Below are 26,888 nucleotides of genomic sequence, written 5' to 3' on the forward strand. Positions count from 1 at the left end.
GGTACAGCCACTTTGGAAGAGTTTGGCAGTTTCTTACAAAACCAAATATCCTCTTCCCATATGATTTAGCAATTATACTCCATACTCCTTGGTATCTACCCAAAGGAGTAGAAAACTTGTCTACACAAAAAACTTGCACATGGATGTCCATAGCAGCTTTATTCACAACTGCCCAAACCTGGAAGCAACCAAGATGTCCCTCAGTAGGTAAATGGATAAACTGTGATACATACAGAAAATAGACATGATTTAGTGCTGAAAAGAAATGAGCTATCAAGACATGAAAAGATGAGGAGGAATTTGGGTGATAGTTGGACTTTGGGTAATAATTGATGAGGGAAGTTCCTCAATTATAACAAATGTACCACTTCGATTGGGGATGTTGATAACAGGAGATTATGCTTGTGTGGGGGCAGAGGGTATTTGGAAAATCTCTGTACCTTTGTTTCAATTTTGCTTTGAACCTAAAACTGCTCTTAAAAAGTCTTAATTTTTCAAAATGATCATAAATTGCTTTTAGAGTAAGAACACAAATTATGTTCCCATGTAGTTAAAGTGCCATTTTCTTTTTTTTGTTGTTGTTATTGAAGCAAGAAAAGGACGACAGAGACCTAAAGTGCCATTTTCAGTTGTCATTATCTATTGCTCATTCTCTCTAGAGACAAAAGGGCTGAAGCTTCCATTATTACTAAGTAGGCTTCAGACCTCTAACATCACAAGGGCACTCAGAGAAAATTCTAGGCCAACCTCCTCTCACATTAGAGCTAGCCACTGACAGTTTAAGGATCCTAAAAAATACATTTGTGACATACTCCCAAAACAATATATAAAAGACAACAATGTTTATGAGATCATCCAGTTGATATAAAATAGCTTGCCCAAGTTCACACATCAGTAAGTGGCAGAATATAAATTTTAAACCAAGTCTGTCTTATATCAAACTCAAGCTTTCCCACAGTAATAAACCACCTTCCTCATTTCACTATCAATATGCTTATGCTATCTTTGAAATCGAATCTTGAGGTGGCATGCACCTACAGTCCCAGCTACTCAGGAAGCTGAAGTAGGAGGATCACATGAGCCCAGGACAAGTCTGCACTGAGCCATGATCACACCACTGCACCCTAGCCTGGACAACAAAGCGAGACCCTGAGTCAAAAAAAAAAAAAAAAAAATCCAATTTTGACTCCTTTACATTGTCTTGTATAATCAATGTTGTAAAGCTACAGGAATAGATTACAGGCTCTCATTGGCAATGTGGAGTAAATTTTCCACCTTTGTTTACTTCTTCTGGACCTTCAATATGGCACCCTCCCAAACCATCCCTTTCCCTCAGCCCACGTACCTTCACCCTTGCAGTTCTAATATTGTGCTTTTAATTATTACTGAAAAATGATGAGGCCAGAATTTTTTCCTTGTCAACTTGTTTCCCTTGCCACTCTGGCTACAACAATTTACATCCCTCCCCAAAAAGCTTTGTCTCATTATATCATTGGCTTAAAGTCCAGGTTCTTGTCATCTGTACCAGATGTGCACGTGGATGAAGATCCTTGGGTGCAACTCCTCTCAACATGGAGACTTGTAACTAAGAAAACAAGCAATGTGTCCCCTCTCCCCTAAACACCCTATATCTAAGAAAGGAATATAATAATCTTAACAGAACGCCTGTTCAAAAATAGGAAGAATGGAAACATATCACAGTTACTGATTCATAACTATAAAATTATGGTAACTATGCAAATTGTTGCCTCTGCAGTGTTCCAAAACATATTGTCTCTGTGGGACCTCATTATATGCATAACATACTGTTTACCTGTCAACTAAGAATGACATTAGAAGGCCGCTGTTCTTAAGAGCACAGTATCGAATACCTTCATGGTTTGGAAAACACAAACATCTACTTATATCACATCATCAAATCCCATGTCTGCAGAAGCTACACAGGGTTCCTGGGGGGAAAAGATTAAAAGAATTAACTTCATAGTATACTTGAGCTTTAGTCATTTGGCTTATAATAAATTAGTAAAACCAGGCTACAGGAGAAATCAGTTCTTCATTGAGATCATCTTAAAAGTATATTTTCCAAAAGCAACAATTTCATATTCTATGTCTGCGTCTTATAGAACAGCAACCAAGGACAACATAGTCTTCTAAAAGCTCCGATAGTTGGGCTCACTTTAGTGTTACTATTTAGTCAGTGGCCGAGTCATACCAATTTACTCAGTTTCCACCACCTGCATCCTGTTCCCTTGCTACACTTTGAATTGGCAGCACTTCAATTTTATTTCTCTTAGTAACTAATTAAACATTCACCATTTAACTGAACCATAAAAATACAGAAAGTGCAATTCTGAAGCTGTCCTTACCTTTCCTATCCCTGAGGATCCATAGTCTAAATCAGTGGTTCTCAAGTAATGGCAATTTTGCCTCCTACCCTAGGAGACCTTTGACTATGTCTAGAGACATTTTGAGTTGTTACAACTGAGGATTCTACTGGCATCCAGTGGATAGAGGCCAGAGATAGTGCTAATAATCATTCTACAGTACAGAGGAAAGTCTCTCACATCAAAGAATTATCTGGCCTCAAATGTCAGTATTGCCACTTTAAAGAAATCCTGGTTTAGATGAAATTCCATTATTTTCCACATAGTTGATACAATATCATAAAACCCATTTCAAACATCAATCCACACATGAGAATCTAATTATTTATAGCCATTCAAGAAAGATTTGCTAATACTATGTGGCAGGCACTATGGAAATAAAAAGAAAGAATCATTCTTAAAAGTTGTTCAGGCTGGGCACAGTGGCTTATGCCTGTAAGCCTAGTTGAGGCCGGGTAACACCTGAGGTCAGGAGTTACCAGCCTGGCCATCATGGTGAAAACCTGTCTCTACTAAAAATACAAAAATTAGTCGGGTATGGTGGTGCATGCCTGTAGTCCCAGCTTTTTGGGAGGCTGAGGCAAGAGGATGGCTTGAATCCAGAATGTGGAGGTTGCAATGTGCTGAGATCACATCACTGCACTGCAGCCTGGGTGACACAGCAAGACTCCATCACAGAAAAAAAAGTCTCATTGAGAGAAGTGATGGGTGAAAAATTACCTGAAGGATATGTGTTCATCTATGTATCTAGGTAGTAGAAATCCTTGAATTAAGCTGGATGATGAAGGCTATATACTTAGATCATGTTATCTTAAGCCCTTGAAGAAATGCCTTCATTAAGTACCATGTTATTATTATTATTACTGAGACAGGTCTTGCTCTGTCAACCAGGCTGGAGTGCAGTGGCATGATCATAGCTTACCGTAGCCTCGACCTCTTAGGCTCAAGCAATGCTCCCACCTCAGCCTCCCAAGTAGCTGGGACTACAGGCACACACCACCATACCTGACTAATTTTTTACTTTTGTAGAGATGGGGGTCTCACTACATTGCCCAGGCTGGTCTCAAACTCCTAGCCTCAAGGGATCCACCTGCCTTGGTCTCCCAAAGTGCTGAGATTAAAGGCATGAGTCACCATGTCTGGATTACTATTTTTGTATGTATGTTTTTTTGTTTTTTTCATTTGACAGGGTTTCATTCTGTCACTCAGGCTGGAGTGCAGTGGTATGATCACCATTCTCTGTAAGCTCAAACTCTTGGGCTCAAGCAATGCTCCTGCCTCTGCCTTTTGACCAGCTGGGATTTCAGGCATGTGCTGCCATGCCTGACTAACTCAGTTTTTAGAGACAGGTCTCACTATGCTGTCCAGGCTGATCTTGAACTTCTAGCATCAAGCAATCCTCCCTCCTTGGCCTCCCAAAGAGCTGGGTTACCAAGAAGAGTGACTGCACGCAGTCTAAGCTCTATAAAGTCGTGCTCTCTGCTTTCATTGCAGAATACTGTAAGAAAGTCATGTGAAACCCATTCCTAACTACTCGTAGGATCGTGTACATATTTTAGTGTTTCTTCCTCTCTGATAACAATTACAACTGTTTCCCTTAACTCTGACTGCTAAATCACCTAGAGAGACAAATCAAGGCTCAACTATCATCTAATAGGCCCATATAGCCTGAACATTTGTGTATTTCCCAATCCCCAACCCAGCAGGTCTTAACTGGTATTTTAATTTTTTCCATTCTGGATTTGCTAGTCTCATATTTTACCAGCATTTTATTAGATTTGTTCTTGCCATAAGTTGCTTCAATGTACAAAATGTGGTCAGATAAGAACAGAATAAAAATTGAGGACAAGCAACAAGAAACAATGACATACTATGGCTAGAGGTATGCTCTGGCTACTATGACAGCTTGAAGGAAACCCCTAATGAAGGCAGTGAGGGTTACAGAAAAGTTCTTGAAAGAGTTCATGAGTGAGCTGAACACTGAAAGATAGACTAGGTGCTAAAGAAGATATGAGGGTGAGAAAATGTTCTAGTCAATAAATAAAAGCAGGTTTAAGTTAAAGCACAGAGGTGAAAGAAGGTGGTGTATTCGGGGAACTGCAATGCAAGTGGTTTGCTTCTACCAGAGGAGAAGGCATTTTGGGAGTGGCAAGACTTGACACCAGAGGTACATTAGATGACATTAAGGACTTTGGACTCTGGCCTAAAAAGCACGATTGGAAATATGAGAACAGTTAGGAATTTACTATAACAATCCAGGGAGGAAAAGATGACCCTCATAAATGATGAACCTGTCAGTTTCCACACATCCACCATCTTTAATTACTAACACATTTCCTAAAATTGATGAGGAAATAATCCAAATGCCATCCTCACCCCATCCCCTTGCCAACGTTTACCTTTACAACATCATCATTGATAAATGGGGTCAATTGCCAATAGGAATGAAATTAATAAATCAATCTTCTTTTGCCAAAAATGTCAGAATCCTGATTCCTAGATTTTCCACTCTCTTTTGTATCCGACATTATCTGGACTTACTGGCAGCTCTAATAAGAAAGACTAAGAAACTGTGATCGTTATTCATCTTACTCTGGACAAGAAACAAACTTATGATTTTATTTCTTCAATTGTTCCAATCACAGTTTCTAATACAGAAATAAAACTATTAAGCGTCTCGGTTCTTGTTTCATTTTGTTTCACAGAGATCTGCATTTCTGAGTTTTCAGATGTCAACAGCAGTTCTGTTAAGAACAGACAGCCAGTATCATCCTGAGCACTGAGGTATGCTTTCCACGGCCGAGCCCCAGCCCTACTCATTGCAATGGTCTGGATGTTCACTACTTGAAGAGCCATCTGGAGGGTGTCAGGATGGAATTCTCCCTGCCAAGGCAACACTTGCTGATGAGCAACTTTGAGGCTAAGCCAAGTTTTCTCAAAATAATCAGCAGTAAGCTGCAGATTGGGGACTAGCATGAGGGCTCCAGAATCAGGGAGTTCTTGTACCCTCTCCTTGTTCTCTTCAGGAATCAAGGGTCCTAAAAGAGATAGAAAACTTGTGTGAAAGATCTTCTTAATCTGTAGGAGCTAGGTTTTTAATCCAAATTCCCGAACGTACACAATATGACTTCTGTCTTTGGATAAATGGCCGAAATAACCAATGATGAACCTTTCTTGCTCACAAACGCTTGAAATTCAGGCAACAGTCTGAGATTTAGTGCCAGGATACTCTACTTTCCACCAATCACTGAAAAGGTAAAGATTCATCATGACAACATTTAAGGTAAGGACTTGCTTACCTGATGCAGTAAAGGATGGCGTTTTAGGAAGCTCTGGGCCACAACGCTCTGCCCCCTGACATTTAGAGATAGTTGCCCAGCGGGATTTGCCATACACCGGCACCAGTGTGTTGAAGTCTGAGGCCCAGCTGTTCACAGGTCTTTCTGCCGGATCCTCCAGAAGTCCAAGAGTAGGGTCAGATTTAGGGCTACACAGAATCCGCTTAACTTCATCAATGCCAACTAAGAGGAGGCGATAATAGAAGAGACCTCGGTCCCGTACAGCCATATCCTTTTCTTCCTCTGAGGTAAGACAACAGATTGAATTCATTAAAAACAAAAGCACTTTCCTCCTACCCTTGTGCCAACCAAAATAGGATAAGAAAATGAAGGGGAGAGGAAACCCCAGGAAGCATTAACATTTTCTCCTCTGGTCCCAGACATGACTCACCAAACAATGAAAGCTATTAAGAATTTTTACTATGGGTCATGGCAAGTACTATTTCCTTCTGAAAAACCTACCTATGCAGTAATACAACAAACGTCCCAGCATGTCCTGGCACTCAGCAGGTCGTGAGAGGAAAAGGCGCATCAAAGCAGTGAGTAGCTCCATCTTAACAGCTGGAAATGTCTCTGACTTCACATTCTCAACAAAGTCCTCTAACACATAAGGAGCATTAGGAATTCTTTCCCCGTGGACCCCCAGTAGCCAAATAAGTGCTTGCTTCCCCTAGGGAATAAAGGGATAAGAGCAAGTGTGCAACACTTGGCTGTCCAAAACTCAGGAGATAGTAGACAATCACTGGTTTTGCTTTTTGCTTAGCGCCAGCAGGAAAGGCATAATCTTTAGTTTACTTTATTTAATTTATTGATTCCCCCTATTGTACTCTCTACAACAAATAGAAATGAAATTCTAATACACAAGAGGAAACTCAAAGTTGAGGTTTCCTCAACTTTGGGGCCTCTGGCCCAGCTGGGGTTTAGTGTTTCAGTGGAAGCTGCTCAAAGAATTTCTCTAAATTTTTCAGGAAAGTGGTTACTAATCTAGAGTGCACATCAGAGCCATCTGTGAAGCTTCTTAAAAATATATCTGTCAGCTGGGTGCAGTGGCTTAAGCCTGTAATCTCAGCACTTTGGGAGGCCAAGGCGGGTGGATTACCTGAGGTCAGGAGTTTGAGACCAGCCTGGCCAACATGGTGAAACCCCATCTCTATTAAAAGTACAAAAAATAGCCAGGCATGGTGGTGCACACCTGTAGTACCACCTACTCAGGAGGTTGAGACAATAGAATTGCTTGAAACTGGGAGGCAGAGATTGCAGTGAGCCGAGATGGTGTCACTGCATCCCATCCAGCCTGGGTGACAGAGCTAGACTCCATCTCAAAAAAAAAAAAAAAATTATCTGTCTAGGTCCACTACCCCTGAATATTAGGTCAGCAGACCCATGATTAAGTCCAGATCTTTGTAAAAATTTCACAAATGATTCTAATTCTCATTCTAGCTAAAAACTCCATGGTCAAATCTCTGACTCAAAGCTGTTCAAGAGGGCCTGGGGGCAGTGGCTCATGCCTGTAATCCCAGCTCTTTGGGAGGCTGAGGTGAATGGATCACTTGAGACTAGGAATTCTAGACCAGCCTAGGCAACATGGCAAAACCCTCTGTACTACAAATACAAAAATTAGCTGGGCAAGGTGGTGCACACCTGTAATCCCAGCTACTCAGAGGCTGAGGCAGGAGAATCACTTGAGTCTACGAGGTAGAGGTTGCAGTGAGCCGAGATAGCGCCACTGTGCTCCAGCCTGGCTGACTATCTCAAGCAAAACAAAACAAAACTGTTCAAAAGTCGTATCAGAGTTTTATAATAAAAACCATAGATAAATCTTGTTTTTATAATTTATATGCCATCTACATCCAAAAGAGAATCTAAGGTGGCAATCAATTCTAAGAATGTCTACTTCAAACACAGAGAAGAGAGAATAATTAGATTCTATTTCAAAGGGCAGGGTTCAAGCATTCTCCCTCTACTTAGAAGTAAAGAATTACAGTCTACCTCACTATCTTGAATGTTCTCCTCACAGCCGGGCAGGGCCTGACACACAGCTTCGGTACACTGAGGACACAACCAAACCAGGTCTCGGAAAGTCTGCACCACCACTACAATACAGGCCAAGGTACAAGAGCACAGGATTAGAGCCTCCAGGCAGGGAGGAATCTTAACAACAGTAGTGTATTCAGACTCACGGTTCTGGCTGGGTTTCTGTAAAATGGGTTTTAGAGGTGTGGTCAGTGGTTAAGAAATGTAATGAAATGAGCAATAATTTCTTAAATGAATATTGCTCTTATCAGGTTGATGTAAAGATAAATGAGCTAATAATGTATGACAAAGCACTTTGTAAACGTAAAGCTGTATATACAGTTGTGAGGTAGTATTGCTGTTGAATGACACACTAAAGACAGTATAAATGGAACCACCCGGACTGGGACAATGACAAGGCAAGTAAGGTGCGTAGGGTTTAAGACAGAAGAAGACATGCAGGGTCGGCTCTTGCAGGAACTAGGAGTGAGCGCCTTCTTACATTTTGCAGCCTAGGCACCTTGCTTGACTTTCCCTAGTTCCAACCCTGCAAGCCACTGCCTATGGCATACTGCCATAAAATGAAAAGAGAAGAAAGATGGTGAAATATCGAGCAAGGTTATCCTAGTAGCCTTCATTATCTACGGTACAGCCTTACGGGCTCATGACAGCCCGAAAACTCAATATCCTATTAGATCTATAGACCCTATGCTTCTCTAACAGCAACAGATGATGATGCAAGGAAAAGTTTCAATCTATATTACTCATTCAACAACAAACGTGTTTTCAGCAACTACTATAGGCCAGGTACTTGACAAAGAAAAAAAAATTCTAGAAAAGTAGGCATTACCTGTGGTAATGTGCTCTTGTCGAAGACCCAGCAACTCTGTTAGAATCTGAACACACTGATCTGTGTAAGTCCTGGCAATGCCACCTACAAAAGAAGGTAAAGCAGAGAAAACTGCTAAGTCAAGTATTAGTGCTCAATCTAAAATCATCTCCCACCAAAGACAAAAGAAACAGAGATATCTAAAAAAAAAATCACTCCTTACTTGATGAACTAAGAATATAAGTTTCTATAAAGGGAACTTAGGTAAAAGTCATTTTTTCCATTTTTTCTCATTGACTACTAGAAAACTGAAAGCTCATAGCAAAACAATTCCCCATTAAACAAGGCTGAAAACCTATAATAACAAAGGTATTTACCTGGCAGCCACATATGAGGCACCCTTTTCACTGCAGCCCACTTGCAAAGGAGTATTTTTGCGGGGGACACTTGACAGCAGTCTCCTGACTAAGGATTTCTACTCTCCTCTTTGCTCCCTCTTCTCTGCCCCTAAATTCACCATGCTTTATTCCAAATATGAGGGTTCCTTCTCCTCCTGTACTTGAGATCCTTGAAAACTTAGCTCACCAGCTGCTTTCCGTTTTTGAGTCACTCCAGCCTTTTAAATTTGAAACAGGGTACTATGAAAAAGTCTGTAAGATTAAGGAATTATTCTGTGTTGGTCTATATTTAGCACAATACATAGCCCATAGTAGAAGCTCAGTCCATGACTGGTAGATTAACAGAGGACTTAGAGTCAGGAAAGCTGGATTTCAGTCCGATTTCTAAAACTACATGCCCTTTTGGCAATCTGATAACTGTTTTTGTGCCTGAGTTTCTTCGTCTTTAAAATGAAGTTGACGACATTTATCTACTTTTCCTGACTGTCGTGAGACTGTGGTAAGATGAAATACAGGAAAGCGTTTTGGATAGAAGACAACAAAAATTTTAAGTGTTGTAGTTTGAGTTACCTGTATTCGCCATCCTGAAAGATACGGCAACAGCAGTCTTGACCAAAAAAAAAAAAAATCTCTTTCCCCTGTTTGCAGTTACTGATCCAATTATTTAGTGCATAGCATTTTGCTTCTGAAGCAAGATTTATGCCCTTTGCCCTCTATGGTTCCTCTAACCACAGCTTTCTAGCTGACTGGTCCCGGTTCTCTAGAAGGAAAAGCAGCAGACACCTACCTATGGCAAAGATGGCAGCCTGTGCAAAGTCAGCAGACACATCCGTGCAATACCCTCGGAGCTCCTCTAGCACCTGCTGCACATTTTCATCGTTCACCAGCTCACACAGCACCTCCACTTTCTGTAGTTTGATGTAGTGGGGCTCCGAGTAGGAGCAAAAAAACTTTTTGTAGTGGCTGCTAAAGTGACCTGGCAAACTATGCAAGATCTGGCGTACATGACAAAGAGCAACAAAACAGAGCTCACGGCTCTCTGAAGAACAGGCAGCTAGCAAAGGCCCCTTGACCCGCACAAGCACATCAGTTTGGACGTGGGGAAACTTTTTTGCCAAGATCAGAAAAAGTTTGGTGGCTCCCATCACCACACCTGGGCTTCCACTCTTGAGAAAACTGTCCAACAGATTGAGAATGTCAAATAGTTCTTCCTCACTGCGGGGTTGGTAGCGTAGCAGGAAGTTCAACACTTCAGCCTGGCCCCATTGGTCCAATTTTGACATTCTATCAAAAAAATGAAACAAGAGCTATTTTAGCAACAAAACTAGGACCATCTCCATGCCAATGCCATATGAGCAGTTGGTTGTTCACCATAACAAAGGGAGAATTCTTAAAAATAGGCTGTGAGGGCCGGGCGCAGTGGCTCATGCCTGTAATCCCAGCACTTCAGGAGACTGAGGCACGCGGATCACCTAAGGTCAGGAATTCGAGACCAGCCTGACCAACATGGTGAAACCTGGTCTCTACTAAAAACAGAAAAATTAGCTGGGTGTAGTAGCAGGTACCTATAGTCCCAGCTACTTGGGAGGCTGAGGCAGGAGAATCGCTTGAACCCAGGAGGCGGAGGTTGAGTGAGCTGAGATCATGCCATTGCACTCCAGCCTGGGCTACAGAGCAAGACTCTATCTCAAAAAACAAACAAACAAACAAACAAAAAAAATAGGCTGTACCATAATCAAATCATTCTTTTCATGTACTATTTAAAGTTTCCACAGAATAGGCTTAAAATTCCAAGATGAGTACACATGCACACTCATCTAAGACCAAAGACATGATCAGCATACACTACATATACTAGGTCCAGGTTCTCTACATTTTAAGATGCTATAAATGGCTTAGTTTGAGGGATATAATGACTAGAGAAGAGTAGAACCTATTCCCACAGGATATTTCTATTTCCCTGTATCAATAAGGGAAACTAAGGCAAATAAAAGTTCTCTCAGTGAAATGCAAGGGAGTTAATAATAGTTAACTTTCTTTTCTACCACACATAAGTTGTTCAATACTTCAGTAAATTAACAAGATCCCACAAGGACGCAGATCTCATAATAAAAAGAGCACTGAGGCATCCAAACCGATTTAAGAGATGGTGGGCAATGGGCTTATTGATGACAATGCCTCCTTCCTGTTTCAGAATTTCCTCTAGAGACCTCAAGCAGTTCACAACCACAATTGGATCCTGGTCACGCAGCAAACTGTATAATTCATTAACAAGGGCACCATCTATAAAAAAGAACAAAGATAAAGAACACAGTGTATTTTCTTCTTCAGATAAAGAAGAAAAGCTTCAGAGTAACAGGGATAGAGCCAGAGTAATAGCTCCAGGCAGACAAAATTGAACTTCTCTGCTACAAAAATGACAAAAGCCATACTAAAGTATAAGGCAAAAAAACTGCCATGTCCAGACTGTTCTAAGCAGCTAATATCAGATCTCACCAGAGCCCCAGAAGATACCAAGCCCTGCATCACACTTAAAGAGATATATACAGAACTAGGGCCACATTATTATTTTCAACCAAAGCCACATATTCTTTTATAAAGTTATACGTAAGAGAGGCACATTGGCCATGATGGATTACACGGAACCTACCCACTTCAGAGTCTCCATGAAGATTATGCATCTTGGCACATCCAAGGACTGCCACTCTCCTGACATATGAAGCCTTATCACGCAGACCATTGAGAATAGGCTGTTGTATATACTCCTGCACACCAGGCATCCTAAGCAACACATTCTGGAGTTAGCCAGATCCTGAAATACTAATTTTGACATATATCAGCCCTGTTCACTTAACAGAGGGTTTAGCAGATGCTGCCTCTATCAGATCATGAAGAATTGCAGAGAATCTCTATCAAGTTTAAAAAGCCATAATTTGACTTTTCTGTTTTTTTCTTGTTTTTGTTAGAGATGGGGGTCTCACTTTGTCACCCAGGCTGGAGTACAGTGGCCTGATCATAGCTCACTGCTGCCTTGAATTCCTGGGCTCAAGCCATCCTCCTGCCTAAGCCTTCCAAGTAGCTGAGACTACAGGTGTGTGTCACCATGCCCATTTAATTTTTAAATTTTTTGTAGATACAGGGTCTCACCATCTTGCCCAGGCTGGTCTCGAATTCCTGGGCTCAAGAAATCTTCCTGCCTGAGTCTCCCGAAGTGCTGAGACTACAGGCATAAGCCACCATACCCAACCTAATTTGACTTTTCTTTTTTTTTTTTCTAATTTGACTTTTCATTTTGAATGCTGCTGCACAGGCAGCAAAAAAGATACACATGTAATTGTTTAGAAATATTTAACCAAAACTGAGGACTATTTTATTGAGGGTAAGAATGAAAAACTCCCTCTAATAAAATTGTATGATACAGGTTATCAGGCCAAAGCAACAGCTGAAAATCTGAGTTCAGCATACAATAGTGTTTTCCCCAGTATTAAGGAGCTCAAATAAATTGTGCTCTTTAAAAATCTGCCCTGCTGAGGCAGCCATTGAAGACCATACACAGAAGAGGGTACTCACCTGAGGCTGCACATGCTCCGTAACGCCAGCCCTCGCACCATTGGATTGGGGTCTGAGCAATCTTTGCACAGTGTATTGATGGCCAGGAGAGCCAGATCTGGTTTTAGGGGAGCATATGTGCACATGTACAGATAAACCAACTTCTTCTGGACAATATCTACAGTGGCACTGGCCTTCACCATTTCCATAAAAACACCAGACATGTCCAAGCCCTGAGTCATGTACCTGAAACCAACACACGTGTTAGAAAGAAGTAAAATACAAAATCTCCAACTTACAATGGAGGGAGTTTTACCTATATATCTCCTGGTTACTCAACTAGATTGTGATCTCTTAGATGGTAGCAGCCAGGAATACCTTGTCTATTATATCACACAATACTTCATACCATAGGCCTGCAATAAACATTATTCTTCTATTCATTCAACAAACACTTATTGAATTCCTAGTACACTTTGGTGAAATTCAACTTTTACATGCCTGGATGTAATATCCAGGGCTATGCTCTGGGAACATAATCTTGAAGAAGGTGTGGTCTCAGACCTCTGAGAACTACAAATCTATTAATGAGTCAGTTAAGAATGCCATTCATTACAGTATGATAGATAAGTATTTTTTATTTTTGTTTATTTTTTTTGAGAAGGAGTCTTGCTCTGTTGCCCAGGCTGGAGTGCAGTGGCGCAACCTTGGCTCAGTGCAACCTCTGCCTCCAGGGTTCAAGTGATTCTCCTGCCTCAGTCTCCCGAGTAGCTGGGACTACAGACGCCTGCCACCACGCCTGGCTAATTTTTGTATTTTTAGTAGAGACGGGGTTTCATCACGTTGGCCAGGCTGGTCTTGGACTCCTGACCTCGTAATCCACCCACATCGGCCTCCCAAAGTGCCGGGATTACAGGTGTGAGCCACAGTGCCCGGCCAATAGATAAGTATGTAAACAAATGTATTGTACAAGATACAGAGGGGATTCAGAGGTCTGACACTGGCATGAATTCAGAAAATGTTTCTTCACAGAGGAAGTAATACTTTAGCTGAATCAGCAGGAGGCCACAGGCAGATGTAATAGAAAGGTGATGATACATGCTATGAGATATGTAGACATGAGTAGGACCGGCACACATTCTTTTGAGAGTCTGCAGGTAGTTGGATTGACAGCTTGTTCCTCGGGTGCTGTGATAAGTTTGGACTTTTTTCTTTCTCAAACTGGTTTCCTACTGGAATCAGCTGAGATATTTACTAAAAATACAGATTCCTGGGTTCCCTGCCACCCTACTGAAATCAGAATCAATCCCTGGACAGGAGGAAATAAAGCACCCCAGGGGCTTTTGTGCATAGTAAAGTTTGTGAACCATAGCTGTAGGCAAGAGTTATATGTTAAGATTTGTATAATGGAAAAATTCTGTCTCCAACGACTCAAGGGGGCCTACGAGAAAGCTGGTGCAATTGCTTTGGTGATGAAGGCCTGGGCCAGAACAACAATGCCAATAAACAAGAGAAGACAGATATTTAGAATTATGAATTAGAACTATCTGACTTGAGAAATCAGGGTTCAGGTGTCCCCAAGGTTGGCTCCCATGCTTAGTCGGCTGCTGGTGGCATTTATCAACGCAAACCTAAGCCGAAGAACAGGTTTGAGGAAGACGGAAGGATGTCCGTGCTATTTCGGGCATACCTCTCTGATAAACCATTCAGATGAAAATGCCAAGCAGGCAGTGGGATACGTGGGTTTGAAGCTAAAAAAGGAAGTCTGTACTCGCTATATTATAGATCCAGGGGTCAGCAGTAATTATCGTTCAAGCCCTTGATACGGAGGAAACTACCCAGCTGAGTAACAGACGCTGCAGGTGGGAGACTAAGATGGTACTCCAAAGCAGCAGGACGAAGACCGAACGTGTAACTGCTAAGTGTGAAAGCTAATTTACCCTTTGAGAGAGACCGGGGCTAGGGAGCCCCGATGGGGACGGCAAGGCGGGCAGTTAGCACGAAGGGAAGGTGATACCTAATTACTCGCTGGATGACATTCCGGTAGCGCAGCCTATCAGCTTGAATGTGAGGATTGCACAGAGCCTTCTTCAGCTCCTTCACCACGTCCTCGGAGCCGAGGTAAGGCATCTTCCTAACAGTCACAGGGCAGCTCCCACGGCTCCCACGGTAACTCGTGGGCTCCTCCTCGTCCTGATGTGGGAGCCTGAGTGAAGGATATACGGGTCAGTGAAAAGACAAAGGCGAGATCTCGCCCCGGGCTTGGCTTCCGTAGGGCCGGCACGCTGGCTCTGACACACTGCCACGCCCTCCGCGACCCCGCGAGCCCCACCCTGAGCTCTTCAGGCCCTACCCTCGCCGGGCAGGCCGTTCGCCCCGCCCACAGATCTCTCCGGTTACCAGTAGGCCCTCCGCGGGATTTCCAGCGCCGCGGCCGACTGACCGCAGGCCCCTCCCTCTCTAGTTTCAGCCTTTCGTGCGCCTCCGCACCGTTCTCATCGCGGATAGGCCCAATCTTGTTTTTTACGGAAGTTCCGCCCCCCTGTCAAGAGACCAGAGCAGCCCTGCGGGTCTCCCAGCGAGCGACCGCTGAGCCTAGTCTGGACTGCGACCTTAGGATGCCCTTCCCCCAACCTCTCACCGTCCCGGCGCAGCCGCTCGGCTACCTCCGGTGGAGTGCGGCGGGCAATCGGAAATCGGCTACTTCGGCCTGTCTCCTCCCAGCAGCGCGCGCTTTTGAGTGCCCTACCCGGCTTCCACTCCCGCGCGCGGGTGGGAGTGCTGAGCGCCTTCCGCGATTTGGGTTCCCGGGGGCACGGTCACTTCCTTTTTCTACCCACTCTAGTAACTTTTTCTTCAACTGGGCTCTTTCCCTTAGGGTCTCTGGCCCTGTTCTTGTCCCAGCATGACTTTTATCGGGGCGCCGTTGTGGAAGTCTCAGGCAGGAACCCTGCCCCCATGGAGAGCATCCCTCTGGTGACTCCAACCCTGCCACCATGAATGGGGTCTTGATCCCCCATACGCCCATCGCAGTGGACTTCTGGAGCCTGCGCCGGGCTGGCACCGCACGGCTCTTCTTCTTGTCTCACATGCACTCGGACCACACCGTGGGCCTGTCTAGCACCTGGGCCCGGCCCCTCTACTGCTCCCCAATTACAGCCCACCTCTTGCATCGTCACCTACAGGTATGGGGCTGGAGTCGGCCTCCTAGAGCTGATCCAGGCATCTGGGTTGGGACTTTGACCTGTCAGTCTTGGAGTTATAGAATGGGGTCCATGAAGACTGTTTTACAAATACGGAAATTGTTTGAACCCAGAAATGTATTTTTTTTCATAGACTGCTCAGCAGGACCAGAAATGCATCTTTAACCTAGAATAAGAACATGATTTCCAAGTGACCGACTTGAGATATTTTAGTCCAGCCAAGGAAGCTATTGCTACCTTTATATATAAGCTAGGCCAATGTTTCCCAAACTTGCCTCATCGTTTTTTTTTTTTTTTGAGATTAAGTTTTGCTCTTGTCACCCAGGCTAGAGTGCAGTGGTACAATCTCGGCTCACCACAACCTCCGCCTCCTGGGTTCAAGCGCTTCTCTTATTTTAAACTCCTGAGAAGCTGGGATTACAGGGCGCCGGCCACCACACCCGGCTAATTTTTTTGTATTTTTAGTAGAGATGGGGTTTCACTGTGTTGGCCAGGTTGGTCTCGAACTCCTGACCTCAGGTGATCTGACCACCTGAGCCTCCCAAAGTGCTGGGATTACAGGCGTCAGCCACTGCCCCTGGCCTAAACTTGCCTCATCATAAGAATCTGCTTAATGTGCTCGGTGGTTCTCCAGCTCTCTCCCCACCCCACCCTAAAGTCTCCAAGAGATTTAGATCAGGAATAAGTTTGAGAATTGCTGACTAGACTGTTTGCTGAACTCTTAATTAAGTTATACAAAGGGTGGGATGGGGAGTGGAAGGAGGAAGGGCAGATTGCTTGGGAATCCCCATTACAGCTTCTGCTCCTGGCTGGCTCAGGATTTGGTCAGCTTTCTTCCATTCAGGTTTGGGATAGTCCCTGACCCAAGGAGGTAACAGGGAGGGGAGCCCGTGGTCACTGGGATGACTAACTGTTTCCTCAGGTATCTAAGCAATGGATCCGAGCCCTGGAGGTTGGTGAGAGCCATGTATTGCCCCTAGATGAAATTGGACGAGAGACCATGACAGTAACCCTCATCGATGCCAATCACTGTCCTGGTTCAGTCATGTTTCTCTTTGAAGGATATTTTGGAACCATCCTCTATACAGGTGGGCCTCTCAAGGAATCCCAGCGACTTCTCCAGACTAGATATTACTTTTCTTTTTCTTTCCTTTTTTTTAATGTATAGACTGGGGCCTCAAAATGTTGCCTAGGCTGGTCTCAAACTCCTGACCTCAAGTGATCCTCCCACTTCAGCCTCCCCAGTAGCTGGGATTATCAGCGTAAGTCACCACACCTGGCAGACTTTTCTTGAGCAGCCTTAACTCAATAGAAGTCTGGAGGTGCTGGAGTCCTTCTAGCTTCATCACATATGAGCATAGTGACCCCATCTCAACTGATTTCCTACTCTATTTTTTTTTTTTGAGGTGGAGTTTTGCTCTTGTCACCCAGGCTGGAGTGCAGTAGTGTGATCGAGGCTAACTACAACCTCCGCCTCCCGGGTTGAAGCAATTCTCCTGCCTCGGCCTCCCAGGTAGCTGGGATTACAGGCACCCACCACAACGCCCAGCTAATTTTTGTATTTTTAGTAGACATGGGGTTTCACCATGTTGGCCAGGCTGGTCTCAAACTTCTGACCTCAGGTGATCCACCTGCCTTGGCCTCCCAAAGTGCTGGGATTACAGGCATGAACCACTGCACCCAGCTGATTTCCCACTCTTTAAGGGTCCAAACCATGTGAAGAGTAATTGAAAAATAGAAGTAGGATGGAGCCATTTCCACAAAGAAACCATGCAGCTATACTGCATGGTTCAGTGCCAGGGTACATAATAGTTTTTTCAAAGACTTGTAAGCAAACACCCATCTATTGTTGAGGTAGGAAAGTCTTGTCTTCTTTTGTCTCTGACCTTCTGCTCCCATATACATACTCTTCCAGGTGATTTTCGATATACACCATCCATGCTGAAGGAGCCAGCTCTGACACTGGGGAAGCAGATCCATACTTTATACCTAGACAACACCAATTGCAACCCAGCCCTGGTTCTTCCTTCCCGACAAGAAGCTGCCCACCAGATCATCCAGCTCATTCGAAAGCACCCACAACATAACATAAAGATTGGTGAGTTGTTTCCTTTCAGTTTTCTGTTACCTGTAGGTAGAGAACTGGGTTCTTTGACGGTTCTCGCATCTTTCAGATCTTTGTGCGGTTCTCACTTTGTCCTACACTGACCACCTTATTTAAAATTGCAACCTGGCTGGGTGTGGTGGCTCACACCTATAATCCCAGCAATTTGGGAGGCTGAGGTGGTTGAATCATGAGGTGAAGAGATCAAGACCATCCTGGCCAACATAGTGAAACCCTGTCTCTACTAAAAATACAAAAATTAGCTGGGCATGGTGGCGCATGCCTGTAATCCCAGCTACTCAGGAGGCTGAGGCAGGAGAATTGCTTGAACCCAGGAGGCAGAGGTTGCAGTGAGCTTAGATTTCACCACTGCACTCCAGCCTGGTGACAGAGCTAGACTCCATCTCAAAAATAAATAAATTAATAAAATAAAATAAATAAAATTGCAACCAGGTGTGGTGGCTCACGCCTATAATCCCAGCACTTTGGGAGGCCAAGGTAGGAGGGTCACTTGACCCCGGGAATTTGAGACCAGCTTGGGCAACGTGGCAAGACCCTGTCTCTACCAAAAATTTAAAAATTAGCTGGCAATGGTGGTGCTTGCCTGTGGTCCCAGCTACATAGGAGGCTGAGATAGGAGGATTACTTGGGTCCAGTAGGAGGTCAAGGTTACAGTGAGCCATGTAAATGACTTTGCACTCCAGCCTGGATGACAGAGCAGGACCCCATCTCAACAAATAAATACATACATACATACATCTGCCTGGATGACAGAGCAAGACCCTATCTCTAAATAAATAAATAAATAAATACTGCCTGCATGACAGAACAAGACCCTGTCTCAATAAATGAATGAATGAATGAATGAATGAATGAATAAAATAAGTAAAATTGCAACCTACCCACCATCCCCATTCCCAACTCCTGATCACCTATACCAGTTCATTTTTTTCATTATTTTAGCAGTCATAACCTCCCAGTATACTCTATGCTTTTTAAATATGCTGTTGCTTGTTTGTTGCCTTTCACTCACTTCCTGTGGCACATGCATGTGCACGTGTGCACACACACAAGCATAAACTCCTTAAGAGCATCACTAGAAGTGGGAAGAGACTTTAGGTGTTTGTGGAACAGAGAAGCAGCAGCCAGTAGAAGAGGCTTACAGTGGGCAAGGAGGCTGAAAAGGCAGGAGGGGCTGGAGTGCTGTTAAGCCATTTTGAACTTGATCCTAAACCCAACCAAGAGCTACTGAAGAATTTTAAGTAGAAGAGGGACAATATGCACTCACCACCTTGCAGTATATTCTATAATTTATGTATTTATTGTACTTTTTATTGTCTGACTCCCCCAGCTAGAATGTAAATTCCACTATAGCAGGCTCTTTGTTTTACAATATATCCCAAATACCTACAATAATGCCTCATACAAAAGCATTCAATATGAATGAATGAAATTTGTCAGAACAGGCTGGGTGCGGTGGCTCACACCTGTAATCCCAGCACTTTGGGAGGCGGAGGTGGGGGGAATCACGAGGTCAGGAGATCGAGATCATCCAGGCTAACATGGTGAAACCCTGTCTCTGCTAAAGATACAAAAAATTAGCCTGGCATGGTGGCATGTGCCTGTGTCACAGCTACTCGGGAGGCTAAGGCAGGAGAATTGCTTGAACCGGGGAGGCAGAGGTTACAGTGAGCCAAGATCGCACCAATGCACTGCAGCCTTAGTGACAGAGCAAGACTCCATCTCAAAAAAAGAAAAAAAAAACTTTATTGGAACATAGATATTTAAGTGAGTGTTGTGTTTTAAATGAAGTATACTGAAGAAAACAGCTGTATGCTTGTTCTAGTGATTATAAATAGTATAAAACATTATTGAGGACTCTTTCTTGGAGTTGCCATTTGGAATAGTTTATGAAAATTTTTGTTTTATAAAATAAATGTAATAGATTTGGTTCCAAATTACTTTTTTAGTTGTTTCCAAATTTGTAAGTCTACAAAAGGGCAAAGATTTGCCACCATTATAAATACTTGAAAAGGACGTGTCCCAACTTTGAAAGGAGTTTCAAAAGGAGACTAAACAAAGCCATTGAAAAACTTATGTACCTTCCAGGGTGATTACCAAATTGATTAAGAAATGTCCTCTACTCTCAGGATTGCTTAACTACTTATAAAGAAATATCAATCCTAACCATTCTTAATATTTGAATGCAGAATGTTCTCAAAGAAGCAAAGCTGGCTAGGAGAATGCTATAGTAAGCCTTGATTAATTTTGCAAATATGCAATAAGCCTCTACCAACTAAGTGCCAAGTATCCAATAGGCAGTGAGGGTATAAAGATGAATAAAATATGGTGTCTGACTTGGAGGGCTCACAGTCTGGTAGGGAAAGAGCTGTAGGGAGGTGGGAATATATCAAGAGAGAAGAAAAAGCCACTACATTTGTGCCCAAGGAGTGAGATTTTGAACCATAATCAGGAATAAAGTGGATATAAAAAAATATATACTTCTTTTTAAGTCATTCACAATCTGGTTGTGGATTTTAAACTTCTTCAGAAAAGGTCTGAGAACAGCTATTAAACAACACCTCCCGTATCAGTTACCATAACTATTACCCAAATTAATGTCTCCATTTCCTTCTGTGTAAGTATTATTCGGGCCCTTCAATTGGAACTTCCACTCAAGCTTCTTCTCATCCTGGCAGTCAAATAATATTATTACCATATTTTTCTTTTTAAAGCCCTGCTCTGAGCATATTATTCTTATGATTAGAATTAGCCATTTTCCTGCTTCACACTCAGTGGCTCCCCTTCACTTACACAATGAAGTCAGAGCTCTTTAGTGGTACATATAAGACCCTCTTTTATGGCCCTTGCTTGCCCCTCTGGTATTATTTCTTACCAATTCCTTCCTTAGTAACAGCAAAAACTGACCCCTCTTAAAATGTTTTCCACTATACTCTCTCTACCTTTTCCTTGCCAGGTTAACCTTGCCCATCCTTTAAGATTTAGCTTAACTTTCCCCAGTTCTATCACCTAGTAGATACAATACTGTATACATTTTTTTTTTTTTTTAAGAGACAAGGTTTCACTCTGTTGCCCAGGCTGGAGGGCAATGGCACAATCACAGCTCAATGCAGCCTGGACCTCCCAGACTCAAGTGATCCTCCTGCCTCAGCCTCTCATGTAGCAGGGAGTGTAGGCGGGCACCAACTGCCCTACACAGTTTGTTTATTTTTGTAGAGACAGGGTTTTGCCAGGTTGCCCAGGTTGGTCTCAAACTCCTGGGCTCAAGCAATCCTCCCACCTCAGCCTCCTGAAATGGTAGGGTTATAACAGGTGGGAGCCACAGCACCCAGCCTGTACACATATCTTTAACGTTGCTTTTAACTGGTTTTTCTGGGTTTCCTTGTAGATCGTACTTCTTGAGGGCTGACAGCTTGCTTTATTAGTTTTCATAGTGCCTAAAACTCGCTAAATGCTTTCTTTTGTTGAACTAAATGAATGAGTGGATTCTGTGTTATTCCCTTTCATATATCTTAGCTCAAATGCCACCTCCTCCTTGATATTCTCCATGGATTTCTCCATGAATTTTATCTACTTTTGTTAAACATTTTGTTGATTTATTAGGATTTTCCAGTAGCTTAATTTTCTTCCTTCTCTTATTTTCCCCAATCCATGGTACCTTATTTAGGACTTTACAGCCTAGGAAAGGAATCACTGCTGGAGCAGCTGGCCCTGGAATTTCAGACCTGGGTAGTATTGAGTCCTCGGCGCCTGGAGTTGGTACAGCTACTGGGCCTGGCAGATGTGTTCACAGTGGAAGAGAACGCTGGCCGTATCCATGCCGTGGACCATATGGAGATCTGCTATTCCAACATGCTGCATTGGAACCAGACCCACCCTACCATTGGTATCCTTCCCACAAGCCGAAAAATCCGCAGCTCCCACCCCGATATCCACGTCATCCCTTACTCTGACCATTCCTCCTACTCTGAGCTTCGTGCCTTTGTTGCAGCACTGAAGCCTTGCCAGGTGGTGCCCATCGTCAGTCGACAGCCATGTGGAGGCTTTCAGGACAGTCTGAGCCCCAGGGTCTCCGTGCCCCTAATTCCAGACTCTGTACAGCAGTACATGAGTTCTTCTTCTAGAAAACCAAGCTTTCTCTGGCTGTTAGAAAGGAGGCCAAAGAGGCAGAGGAGGCCAAAGAGGCAGAGAACCCAGGGTGTTGTATTTGAATCCCCTGAGAAAAGTGCTGAGCAGTCTCAAGCTGACAGAGACTTGAAGGCCAAGAAAGAGAAACTTTCTCCCCGGCCTGTGCATCTTGAAAAGCAGCCCTCCCACCATCCTTTGCAGATGAAGAAGCAGTTGTTCCCAGACCTCTGCAGCAAAGAATGTGATGAGGCAGTGCCTTTCTGTGAGTCCCAAAAGAGGGTGACTATGTTGACTGCCCCACTGGGATTTTCAGTGCACTTAAGGTCTACAGATAAGGAGTTTATCTCTCTAGAAACCAGGAAGGACACTGGTTTAGGGCCCCCCTTGGTACCCATGGGAGCTGATGGAGGTCCAGAAGCCAGAGGGAATCAGAGCCCCTGGATGGGCCATGGTTCTCCCCTGTCCCACAGCAGCAAGGCCACCCCTCTTCCAGCTACCGAATTCAGGGGTCTAGCACTCAAATACCTTCTGACTCCAGTGAACATTTTCCGGGCAGGGTATTCTTCCAGGAACTTTGACCAGCAAGTAGAAAAATTCCATAAACCTTTGCTGAAGTACAGACTGGAGAGTACAGAATGACAACCTTGTCTGAGCCCACACTGCAGTTTTGAAGATAGTAACTGATGGCTGGTGGGAAAGAGTTTGTTTTGGGAACCTACTTTTCTATCTTTAGAGGACCCTTATGAGCCCACCCTGGAGTAGCACTTCCGAAAACTCGTTCACTGGGGTCCTCGTGCCTATGGAATCCTTCCTTTTATAATCGATTATGTTTAAGAAATACTTCTTGCTATAAAATCTTTGGAGTATGCATGAACACATTTTAGAAGACCTACAGTAACTTAATCTGTTTAACCTTGTTTAACCCAATATTTCTCAAACTTGTGAACAAGCATTTATCTCTTTCTGCACCCACATAAGAGGATGTGGGTGCAGAAAGAGATAGAGTCTGAATCAAAAGAAACAGTTATTCCTGTTGCTGTTTTGTGGTGTCATGTGCCATTCTCCATGTCCCCGTCTCTCTCTTCTCAGATCAAACTCCCTAGGTAGTTCTGTTTTTAAAATTATGAACTATAGTGCTACATGCTTCAATCCTGAATGTCACTGACTTCCCGTGACCTCCATCCAAATAATTTCCTGTCTCTGCCTCTGGGAGAGAACAGGAAAAGATGAAGAGGCCTTGGAACAGTAGTGAAAATTTTACCTCCATGTCCTTCTTGAGGATGTGCAGTTAGTCAAGAACCCAGCTGAACGTCAAGGCTATGGGTCTGATGAGATTGCTGGACCTGGAGGCCCTATGTGGCTGAAACAGAGTTACAAAAGATAAGATGCGTTGTCAGATAGTCCTCCAGTTCACATAGCTGGGATATTTGCTGCTCCCCCACCCCTTGGATTGAGTAGGGAGCCAGAGCACATAGCCTGTTTGTTTCAGTAACCGAGGAAGAGACCAAGGAGCCAGCTGGCGGGAAGGAGTTGGGGTGTGCAGTCTGCCCTGTCCTGCTCATAACCTGACAAAGTGCCAAACTAGTAAGCAGGATAACTGATACCACAGCTATGAGGTAATAGGCTTTAAGGGGGCGTGGACTTGTGGAGCTGGGTATGTGGATAAAAAACTGCTTCGGGATGGAACCTTGAGCCCTAGCAATGAAGAAGTTTCCGTTTCTTGTCAGGATTCAAGAGTTTTCTGCTTTGAGAGAGAGAAAGTTTAGAAAGCAACTGCTCTTGGGAAAGCTGTACACAGCTCTGTTTTGTCAATGACCTTTGTTGAAGTCTCCCAGGGTCCTATTAGGAGCCACAGTAGGTGAGGCATTTGGTGCAGCAGGAAACATGGGCACTGCCTAGGCTTGAATTTGTGGCACCCTGAGCCGTTGGTGAAATTGTGGAGCCTAATTCCTCATCTGTAAAATGGACTTGAGATGACCAAATTGATAAAATTCTCCTAGCTCAGTGTTTGCCTTATGATGGGTCTTTCGGATGTTGGTTCTCTTTAGTTTCTGGTTCTTCAAAGAAATTATTCTGCACATAGCATAAGAAACTTTGAAAATCATAAAAATATAGAGAAAAATTTTAATTGTGGATCAATTGATATGCTTCTAGTTTTTTTCTGTGCATGTAGATGTATTAAATATGTAAATGCTTTTCAAAGTTGGGGTAATACTGTGTATTATTTTATAGCCTACATTTTACTTTCTTAATATCTTAAGCATTTTACTCATTAGATATTATTCAAAAATGTCATTTTTAATATTTTATAATACCTCATCGAGTATTCCTTAACTAAATAAGCCATTCCCATATTCAACATTTTGTGTTGAATTTTTAAAATTGCATATATTATAATGAACAATCTTATGCATATATTTTGCATTTTTGTTTATTTCCTTAAATTACTGGAGGTAGATTATAGTTTTAAGTTCTTCATACCAATTGTGCCGAATAGCCCTCCAGAAAGGTTTTCCGACTATCTTTTCTGCAGACAGGATAGCATTAAAATACCTTGAGGACTCATTAAGTTTAAATGAGATCATGAGAATGGTACATGTTAACACAAAGAAAATCATCTTGTGTTAATAAATATTTACTAAACTGTGTGGGCAAATGTAGCCTGACTTCCTCTAGCATCCTCTAGCTGTCTCACTTCTGTGCAGCCAAAGGTGGCTGGGACAGATAAGGTACTTCTCAGTACAGAGGTACCCATATTGGCGTTATCTTCTAGCAACAACGGAGCCCATCCACTCTTGGCACATGCTGTGTCACACCTGTTCCTTGAAGTGTGTTCTATATGCATTCAGATGCTGGAGGGAAAGCAAAGGAATTTAGTTGTTGGTAGCTTGTTTGCATTTGTTTATTCGTGTGGCTTTTTTTTGGAGACAGATTCTAGCTCTGTCACTCAGGCTGGAGTGCAGTCACAACTCACTGCAGCCTCGACCTCTCAGGCTCAGGAAATTTTCCCACCTGAGCTTCCTGAATGCCTTGGGAGTACAGGTGTGCACCACCATGCCCAACTAATTTTATTTTATTTTATTGTCGAAATGAGGTCTCACTATGTTGCCCAGGCTGGTCTTGGTGTTGAACATTTGGCCTCAAGTGATCCCACCTACCTTGGCCTCCCAAAGTGTTGGGATTTCAGGCATGAGCCCCTGTGCCCAGCCATGTGTGCGTTTCCATAATGGGAAAATTCCATACTATTCTAAAATAAAAATGCCTGACTTCTTATACTAGAGATTAGCAGTTGTCTTATTTGATTTTGCAATAGTACCTCATATAAAAATGCAGCATTGTATACATTTTACCATAGCCGATTTAAAGTATTTTTAGAATCTAAAGATCCTATAGATGTATGAAGATCTCACAATTAGGCTTGAAGGTGCTGGGAAAAAGGAAGTTCCCTAGAGATCCATTAGTTATTTAATGGATGATCTGTGGGAGAACTTGTACTTTTCCACAAGGTAACTGACAATGGCTTAAGTCCCTTTGCAGGAAAAAAATCTGCCTGGCTGGCATTAGGGGACCATCTCTCACTCTTGACCTAGATTGCCCTTTGTGGTAGGAAACAGATGAGTGACAACACTTTTTTTTTTTTTTTTGAGACAGAGTCTCACTCTGTTGCCCAGGCTAGAGTGCAATGGCGTGATCTTAGCTCACTACAGCCTCTACCTCCTGGGTTCAAGTGATTCTCTTGCCTCAGCCTCCTGAGTAGGTGGGATTACAGGGATGTGCCACCATACCTGGCTAATTTTTGGATTTCTAGTAGAGACAGGGTTTTGCCATGTTGGCCAGGCTGGTCTTGAACCCCTGACTTCAGGTGATCCATCTGCTTCCACCTCCCAAACTCCTGGGATTACAGGTGTGAGCCACCACGCCTCACCCACTGTTCTTTGAAGGGATTTGCACTTGGCTTCTCTATCCCAGATAGACAGTTTTCTCTGCATTCTTGGAGTAGGTCTTAAGCAAAAGAAACTCTGTGTGGGGGTCCATGTGCATATATATAGTTTTAAAAAGTATTTTGTTTTTGAGACGGAGTCTTGCTCTGTTGCCCAGGCTGGAGCACGGTGGTGTGATCTCAGCTCACTGCAACTTCCACCTCCCAGGTTCAGCAGGTTCAAGCAATTGTGCCTCAGCCTTCAGAGTAGCTGGGACTACAGGTGTGCGCCACCACACCCAGCTGATTTTTGTATTTTTAGTAGAGACAGGGTTTCACCATGTTGGCCAGGCTGGTCTCCAACTGCTGACCTCAGGTGATCCACCCACCTTGGCCTCCCAAAGTGCTGGGATTACAGGCGTGAACCACTATGCCTGGCCCATGTGCATGTATTTTCAATGCTACCATGAGTGAGTAGCTATCAGTATGTTAGCTGCTGCCCACCCCCATGGTCCTCATCCACCACCAAGCACCACAAGCTGTTTTGTCTTAGACTCATGGTGCTTGCCCCTAACTCTTCCCCAGGGGATCCCACCTGTACTCCCAACAGAACGATGCTGCTCTCCCTTATAATCATAGTGCCTGTAGTCCTACCTATAATCTATAGCTGCCTGTCAGGGATTCTCAGAATGGTTAAGCTTGTCTTTATATTGACCACAGTGCTTTCATTTAGCTCTACGCTCCCACCTTGACTATCTCATTCCCAGGTAACTTTGTCTTCTTTGAACATATCCTTGACCCACTGGATCAGAAAAATCTCCCAGGGTCCTGGGCTTGGTTCTTCTTCTGGATAAATAGCTTATTGAATCATCTTTCAGTCACACAAAACTTCTGGCTAGCCTTGGGTTCGCCTGTCCCTTACATTATTTACACTATTGTATTATGGCCATCTTACTAGTCCTGTCTCCTCTGGTTAATTTATAACAACTTTGGAGAGTGTGG

At 43.4% G+C, this 26,888-nt stretch overlaps 2 protein-coding genes across 15 annotated transcripts in view; one reads left to right on the plus strand and one right to left on the minus strand.

The window, feature by feature from the left end:
- Positions 1–4,966: 4,966 nt before the first annotated feature.
- AP4B1 (adaptor related protein complex 4 subunit beta 1) overlaps positions 4,967–26,888 on the minus strand; it is a 32,061-nt gene continuing 10,139 nt past the window's right edge. For 3 of the 13 annotated variants that reach the window (XM_009001933.5, XM_009001932.5, XM_078332813.1), the window contains 10 exons: positions 14,529–14,717; positions 12,533–12,757; positions 11,613–11,743; positions 11,098–11,245; positions 9,750–10,246; positions 8,586–8,669; positions 7,712–7,815; positions 6,185–6,392; positions 5,684–5,965; positions 4,967–5,422 (listed from right to left, as the gene is read on the minus strand). In XM_009001933.5, the coding sequence (XP_009000181.1) occupies positions 4,995–5,422; positions 5,684–5,965; positions 6,185–6,392; positions 7,712–7,815; positions 8,586–8,669; positions 9,750–10,246; positions 11,098–11,245; positions 11,613–11,743; positions 12,533–12,757; positions 14,529–14,717 (2,296 nt within the window). In that variant the 3' untranslated portion in view covers positions 4,967–4,994. The other 10 variants (XM_078332819.1, XM_078332817.1, XM_078332811.1 and 7 more) reach the window with 9 other exon arrangements.
- Positions 15,276–25,245, plus strand: DCLRE1B (DNA cross-link repair 1B). 2 transcript variants are annotated; one of them, XM_009001931.5, is made up of 4 exons: positions 15,276–15,696; positions 16,637–16,802; positions 17,630–17,812; positions 21,507–25,245. In XM_009001931.5, exons 1-4 carry the CDS (start codon positions 15,508–15,510, stop codon positions 22,604–22,606), a joined length of 1,638 nt encoding a protein of 545 aa, XP_009000179.2. In that variant the 5' UTR covers positions 15,276–15,507; the 3' UTR covers positions 22,607–25,245. The 2 variants fall into 2 exon arrangements, with proteins under 2 accessions (XP_009000179.2, XP_078188948.1); XM_078332822.1 differs by lacking the exon at positions 16,637–16,802 and having other exon boundaries at positions 21,507–24,169.

The sequence above is a fragment of the Callithrix jacchus genome, chromosome 7 (assembly GCF_049354715.1).
Source record: "Callithrix jacchus isolate 240 chromosome 7, calJac240_pri, whole genome shotgun sequence".
Taxonomy (NCBI): Eukaryota; Metazoa; Chordata; class Mammalia; order Primates; family Cebidae; genus Callithrix; species Callithrix jacchus.

Coding starts and splice junctions, on each gene's coding strand:
- DCLRE1B (XM_009001931.5), top strand. CDS start 15,508: ATGAATGGGGTCTTGATCCCCCATACGCCCATCGCAGTGGACTTCTGG. Junction 15,697..16,636: donor TCTTGCATCGTCACCTACAG/GTATGGGGCTGG, acceptor CTGTTTCCTCAG/GTATCTAAGCAATGGATCCG. Junction 17,813..21,506: donor ACAACATAACATAAAGATTG/GTGAGTTGTTTC, acceptor TACCTTATTTAG/GACTTTACAGCCTAGGAAAG.